Here is a 6,946-nt window from a genome sequence, read left to right on the forward strand (position 1 = left end):
TGCCGATGAGCATCATTCTGGATGTTTGGGAGCGAGTGCCGCCATTTTCGTAACTGCTGACTAATAAGCCTTGAAGGGTGCTCAACAAACTCTTTGGGTCCACAGAGCTTGGCCACTCATTAGTCTGCCCTTACGGGCTGGGTTGTTACCACTCAGTCACAGCAATAGAGGATCTGCTGGCATCTCCTGAGTGTTGTGCATCCCTCAGTGTGTTATGAGTACAAGGTTTCTCATATGTGGCCGATAATATGCTCTAATGTGTGGGTTAATATGATTTCAGCTTCCTGCATTCGTGTGAGGCTTCTCAAGGCTTCAGCTTTTTTTTTTTTTTTATTTTCCCCGGTGTTTTGTTAGCCTGAGCTATTTCCTTAGGTTTGGCCTCCAGCCCACAAAAGCAACATCTGCAGGGCTCTCACACAGTGACGCCAGTCTACCTCAGCCATGATTTGGCCTCAGCTTACTGAAGGACAAGCGTGTAGAGGCTCCCCTGGTTTATCTTAGGTGGGTCACGGCATTGACACGCAGCTGCACTCCTAGCTATATATATGTACGCCTCCACCTGGGGACTGGCTCCTCAGGTGTGTGCTCACCATGGCTCGCTGGGAGATCCTGTGCTTTGCCTTGTGCTCCTACCTTGGGGTAGCGCGGGCTGCAACCGTGAGTACAGAAGCACTTCTTTGGGTTTGGCAAGACATTTTGCCTGTTCCTGGCTGAATGAGCAAACTCCTGCTCCATCTGGACTGGAGCCCCTGAAAGAGGGCCTGCAGACCGTGGCAGCCAAGGCAGGGTGTTTTCCTGCCCTAAACACGGCACAGGCTCTCGCCACCATTTTTCCCAAAGTTGCTGCACAGTTCTGTGTCAGGCCTGGCCCGTTTTACATCTTAGGGCTGAAGGTCCTCAGCTTCTGCCATTTCTCTTTGGGAGTCAGGGGAATTGCTGCTGCTGCTTGTCTGCTACAAAGGGCAGCCTGCAAGACATCTGCATGGGCACATCTCCAGCAGCAGCTACCTGTGGGCTTTCCACAAGGGTCCAAACGGATGGCCGGGGAAGGCGGGCTGTGAATGGGTCCATCTGGGGGACTGGGCAGGGCAAGGCGTGGGTGTTGGCAACAGGGGATGCAAGAGGCATGAATGACCGTGTAATGAATTTTCTTTTCTCCATGGTACCACTTGTAGCTGGGTGTGGTGAACACCGAAGGCGGTTTTGTGGAAGGCGAGAATAAAAAACTGGGACTCTTTGGGGGTTACATCGACATCTTCAGAGGGATCCCCTTTGCTGCTCCTCCAAAGACTCTGGAAGACCCCCAACCTCATCCTGGCTGGGATGGTAAGATGCAGCTTTTGATGCCTTTGGTTTGGGGTTTGGTTTGGTTCACCTCTCTCTCTAGTCCATTACTGACAAGCCAAAGATGTGGTTGCTTGCTTTCATGTACCAAGGAGCAACAAGAAAAAGCTCTTAGTCCCGTGGTGGGTATGAGGGTCTCTGTCTGTTCCCAAGTAACTTGAGTACCCATGATGGAGTTGATGCCTGTAACTGGACCTGGTGTCTTCCCTCTCTCCTCTCAGGAACATTGCAGGCAAAAAAATTCAAAAATCGCTGCATCCAGATGACGCTTGCACAAACGGATGTCCGCGGGAGCGAGGACTGTCTCTATCTGAACATCTGGATCCCTCAAGGGAAGAGACAGGGTACGTGCTTGGCAGAGACCTGGGGAGCAGATTCTCGGTTGCCCTGGGTGGACAAATTGCTCTGGAGCATCTCTGAGCAGCTATGTTCCCGTAGCGGGCAACTGCGGGAGCACTGGTTTTCAGAGGGCAAGGTGGGAGCCATCTTGACTAAAGTCCCCCAGCTGCAGCCTGTTGGGAGTTTCAGCCTCTTCTACAGAGCATGGACTTCCTTGGCCGTAGGCTATTGCAAAGCATCATGTCTGTTTGTGCCCAGGGGGAGTGATGCTCAGCACGTGGGGATGGGGGTGGCTGGGCAGCACCTCCTAGCTATGTTGTGGCTCACGCTGCTTTTCTTCCTCATCTCCCAGTGTCTACCAACCTGCCAGTGATGATCTGGATCTACGGCGGGGGCTTCCTTGTAGGAGGGAGCCAGGGAGCCAACTTCCTCAATAACTACCTGTACGATGGCGAGGAGATTGCCGTGCGGGGCAATGTGATTGTGGTGACCGTCGGCTACCGCGTGGGGCCCCTGGGCTTCCTGAGCACAGGAGATGCAAACATGCCAGGTACCATAGCCACTTTCTCTTCTGGGGACCCTACCATGGGTCCCCAGCTTATGAGCTCTGCTGTGCCCTTGCTCAATGGTGGGTGCTCTCTGTTGCTCAGGGAACTACGGGCTGAAGGACCAGCACATGGCTATTGCCTGGGTGAAGAGGAATATCAAGGCCTTTGGGGGTGACCCAGATAACATCACCATCTTTGGGGAATCAGCCGGTGCCGCCAGTGTCTCCCTGCAGGTGTGTTGTCCTTGTTGGACCCCACCAGAGCCACTTCTCCACTTTGTAAACGGTAGAGATGGTCCCCTCGGCACTTGGCCGCTTTCCTCCACGCACACTGCCTGATTAACGTCCTCTCCCGCCCGGGGACAGCAACGCTCAGCCTCTTTGCTTTGTAGCCGCTCCTCCTCCTTGAGTTTGATCAGCCCCACCGCTGCAGGCGTGTGTCCTCACTTCTGGGACCTCTGGTGAAATAGCATTTCCTTGCCATGTCCCCCTACTCTGCTCCTCCTCTCGCCATATCCCCTTTTAACTGAAACTGCTGAGACTGCTAAATAGCACGAGAGCTGGCAGCTTCTCCGTGCCTGGTGCACAAGCTGTGAGGGGGTCGGCCAGGTCTGGCAGGCACTGGTCTCTTCAGGATTTTGCACTTTGTTTCTCTTTCGCACCACAGACGTTGACCCCAAAGAACAAGGGCCTGTTCAAGAGAGCCATCAGCCAGAGCGGCGTCGGTCTCTGCAGCTGGGCCATCCAGAGGGACCCGCTCACCTGGGCTAAAAAGGTAACGTGCCAGTCTTGCTTGAGGGAATGGAAAACAACGAAAGGGATTCCCTAGAGAAGAGCATAACCAGCAAGGGATGTGGCAGGAGCCATGCTGCCCCACACAGAGCTTTGGGAAGACGCTGCTTTGAGATTAAAACCAACCTCTGCCTCTGTGAAGCTGGCAATGACGCCTGGCTTCCGAGGATAACGCTGGGTGGTTTCTCTCTCTCCTCCTGCAGCTTGGAGAAAAAGTGGGCTGCCCCACAGACAACACCACCACCTTGGCCAACTGCCTGCGCGTCTCCGACCCCAAAGCTGTGACGCTGGCCTACCACCTGCAGATGATCAACCTGCCCAGTAAGTGGCCCGGGCCGTGCCGTGGTCCCCCACCCACACAGGGCTCACCATGCCTTTGAGGGGACGCTGGGGCGATTGCCAGGAGCGTTGAAGCAGTGCTTGTGCCCTTCAGAAGGGGCACGATAATGACAGACCTCGCAGTTGCCCTTGCGCAGGCAGGTGCACGTTGCGCTGAATGAACACTGTTCATCGTGCAATGGCAGCGGTGGCAGAGGAATTATCCAAGGGCCGTGTCTTGGCTCCAAAGCAGCTGTTTGGGCTTTCTGCTCTCTGAAAGCAGCAAGAGCAATTCCGGCACAGAGCTTACAAAGAAAGAATTAATTGACCACAACCCTGCTATTTTCATTTGAGTCGCTGGGTGGAGTGTAGAGCTCTGGCAGCAGGTAGGGAACGCTTCTGCTTTTGCTGCCCGTGAGAATTTCCTTCCCAGAAGACTTTCCTCCACTTGCTCTCCCCGTGCTCCCAGTAAATAGCCCCAGTATTCAGCCTCGCTCAGGACAGAGAGTGGCCAAGCCACTGCTGTGCAGCTGCACTGGCCTGAGCCGGCTGTCCTGGCAAGGAGCGAGCGCAGCCAGATGGGGTGGGGAGGAGAAGTTCTGCTCTTCCCTGCCTTTGGCTGGGCTTTCTGGGGAGGGGCTGTGGGAAGGAGGAGAGGAACCGTCGATGTTACCTGCCGATACTTGGCCGGCAGATCTTTTGTTCCTCTCCCCCGCCTACGGGCGTGAGGCTTACTGAACGTGATCCCGTGGTCACGCTGAAGTCACCACCCAAGCTCTCATTCACCTTGGCCTGTTCCTTCCACGGTTCCTTGAGCCGTGGGATATGCCAGGCCACACATCTGTCTTTCCTCTGCTCCTAACGGACTCTGGTTTTGTCCCCTGCTGCAGCTCCCCTGGTTCACACACTTGCCCTCACGCCTGTCATCGATGGAGACTTCCTCCCAGACATGCCGGAGAACCTCTTTGCCAACGCTGCTGACATTGACTACATTGCTGGGGTCAATAACATGGATGGACACATCTTTGCTGGCATTGATTTACCTGCTATCAACCGCCCGTTTGTGAAAATCACTGCGTAAGTGAAGGATGCTCCTGAAGCCCTTAACAGGAGGAGCCTTGTCTATAATGTAGCCCCCAGCCTCCCAGGACTTAGACCTGAGTGGTAGGGCCCTGCCTTCAAAACAGGATGTCACTCCAAGCCAGGGTGCCTAGGGCATACGTTGCCAAGTCCAGAGCCCTCAAGAGAAAGGCCCAGCAGTGGGGAAGCTTCCCCATACACCTTTAAGGTGCTCCTGAACTTGGCACCAGCGATAGGCTTGGCAGCCCTGGTGTTCTCTGTCCAGAGCAGGTATGTGCCAGACATGCTGGGTGCCTGACCCACAAGACTCCTCTCTTATCTTGGCTCACAAAGGGAGCTTGTGGCCAATTTCCAACCCCTGTCCCCCCTCCCCCCAACTGTTCTGCTGAGAAAGCTGGGAAGCACACGTGCTCTGTCTAAGACCTGGAATGAAATCACCGGCTTTTACTCCACCAAACTGGTGCTCACCACAGGGTTGGATGTGATGTTGGATGAATGGTATCTGGGATCCATTTCCATGAGCTCTGCCCCGCCTGAAGCTGCTGGTCTGCAATTGGTTGATACCACTTGTCTTTTCAGGGACGAGGTCTATAATTTGGTCAAAGGACTTACTGTGGACAGGGGTGAGCGTGGAGCCAACCTGACATACAATATCTACACGCAAGTGTGGGGTGACAACCCAGACCAGGAGGTCATGAAGAAAACAGTGGTGGATCTGATGACTGACTACATCTTCCTGATTCCCACACAGTGGGCACTGAGTCTGCATGCGCGTAATGCCCGGTGAGCAGCTCAGCCCTGGCAGGAGCCCAAAGCCCCCCTGCAGGCTAAAGATGCTGCATTTCCAGCACAGTGGGGCTGAGGAGCACGTTAAGGGGGCAGAGACTTGAAGGAGGCAGAGTTTTTGGTACTGAGTGCACACTTACACTTGGCTTGTACATTCGATGATAGGAGGGTTAGGGTGGGAATCGGAAACGGGAGATAAAAATTACCAGATAGAAGGATGCTTTCTCCTGAGAGCACTGCTTGGATGCATGTGAGCCTCTTCCAAGGCTGAATCTCTGGCGCTGCCGGTATTTGGAGGGTGGTGATGAACCCGCACCCCTTCCTCTGCCTCCACTCGCAGCTGCTTAGCAATTCTGTTTTATTTCCCCAGGAACGCCAAGACATACAGCTACTTGTTCTCGCAGCCATCCCGAATGCCCGTCTACCCAAGCTGGGTAGGGGCAGACCATGCCGATGACCTGCAGTACGTATTTGGGAAGCCCTTTGCCACTCCCCTGGGCTACCTGCCCAAGCACAGGAAAGTCTCGTCTGCCATGATTGCTTACTGGACCAATTTTGCCAGGACAGGGTGAGTGATTCCGGTTCCACATTTGGGGCTTGCTGCAGCACTTCGGCCTGCTGCCTTTGCCTATTAACTTCTCAGGAGCAGCTCCCAAAAGCGGGGCATCCTCTGTCTGTACTTGTCTTGTGAGCCTGGGTCTGTGTCTTCTGGGGATGGAGTTTTCTCTGGGTCCTCCTCCCCATCCGGAGAACACCTGGGGACAGCAGAAGCATTTTCAGAACTTGTGAACTCTGCTTAAACTTAACGATGAGGATTGTTTCTGAATCTTGGTGTTCAGACAAGGGTCAAGTCCCTTGCTGCGGACCAGGACGATGCTGGTGGGGACCAAGGCAGGAGACTGCAGGTCGGCAAGCCGCTCCTAGCAGGCAGACTTGCTGTTGCTTGTCCCAGTGTCAGGCTCTCTCTTTGCCCTCTCTGAAAGCTTCATTTCAGCGGACGGGGGAACCTGCAAACACCACAAACCTTGGTGCATCCACAAGCTGCCCTGATAAAACAGAACTTCTGTGTCTCCTTTTCCCCCAGTGATCCCAACAAAGGCTACTCTGAGGTGCCTGTTACCTGGCCGCCCTACACCAACGAAAGCGGTTACTACCTGGAAATCAACAACAAGATAAATCAGAACTCCGTGCAGCAGAATTTGAAAGCCCGGTACGTGAACTTCTGGAAGTCGAACTATCTGAAGCTGCCGCAGGTTGCCAACTTCTCCCTGACCGAGGAACTGCTGTGGAGCTAAGCAAAACCACCTTTAGAAGATTGTCCCCATTCATTAAAGGCTTGCTTGTAACTGAGCGTTTCTGGCTTCTCCGTGTCTTTGCCATGACGGGCTTTTCCCCCTGCCATGAAGGTTGGGCAGCAAGCAACGTCCTGTCCCCGGGCAGAGTGTGTTCCCCTGCCCCACAGCCTGGCCCAGGGCAGCTGCTGACAGCCGGGGGCCACGTGCTGTGCCAGCCGCTTGGCTCGGGGTTTGTTCTTCCTCGTTGCCTGGGTGGCCCCGGGCAGGATGGGCCCAAGCCTGACCCATCCTCTGGGCATCCCCACGTGCCCATCGGCATCCCCGCCACTCGCACGCAGCCCTTGGGTCGGTACAGTTGTACAGGTGCGTGCAGACCGACCGACCGGTGCCCGGCAGCCCACGGGCACAGCCCCCGGCCCAGAAACTGGAGGGGGAGAAGCAACGC

The 6,946-nt window shown here is 55.0% G+C and overlaps 1 protein-coding gene across 2 annotated transcripts; it reads left to right on the forward strand.

Annotated features, from left to right (window-relative positions):
* Positions 1-6: 6 nt before the first annotated feature.
* On the forward strand, positions 7-6,557 carry CEL (carboxyl ester lipase). 2 transcript variants are annotated; one of them, XM_009636105.2, is made up of 11 exons: positions 7-657; positions 1,176-1,326; positions 1,566-1,688; positions 2,036-2,233; positions 2,334-2,464; positions 2,898-3,005; positions 3,226-3,343; positions 4,231-4,417; positions 5,000-5,203; positions 5,577-5,774; positions 6,291-6,557. In XM_009636105.2, exons 1-11 carry the CDS (start codon positions 592-594, stop codon positions 6,499-6,501), a joined length of 1,695 nt encoding a protein of 564 aa, XP_009634400.1. In that variant the 5' UTR covers positions 7-591; the 3' UTR covers positions 6,502-6,557. The 2 variants fall into 2 exon arrangements, with proteins under 2 accessions (XP_009634400.1, XP_035747596.1); XM_035891703.1 differs by having other exon boundaries at positions 7-501.
* Positions 6,558-6,946: the final 389 nt, after the last annotated feature.

This window comes from Egretta garzetta, unplaced genomic scaffold (genome assembly GCF_000687185.1).
Source record: "Egretta garzetta isolate BGI_Z169 unplaced genomic scaffold, ASM68718v1 scaffold2773, whole genome shotgun sequence".
Lineage (NCBI taxonomy): Eukaryota > Metazoa > Chordata > Aves > Pelecaniformes > Ardeidae > Egretta > Egretta garzetta.

Excerpts from the sequence above, each read along its gene's own strand:
- CEL (XM_009636105.2), top strand. The coding sequence starts at position 592 with ATGGCTCGCTGGGAGATCCTGTGCTTTGCCTTGTGCTCCTACCTTGGG. Across the intron at positions 2,234-2,333 it reads AGGAGATGCAAACATGCCAG|GGAACTACGGGCTGAAGGAC; the intron begins GTACCATAGCCA and ends TCTGTTGCTCAG. Across the intron at positions 5,775-6,290 it reads ACCAATTTTGCCAGGACAGG|TGATCCCAACAAAGGCTACT; the intron begins GTGAGTGATTCC and ends CTTTTCCCCCAG.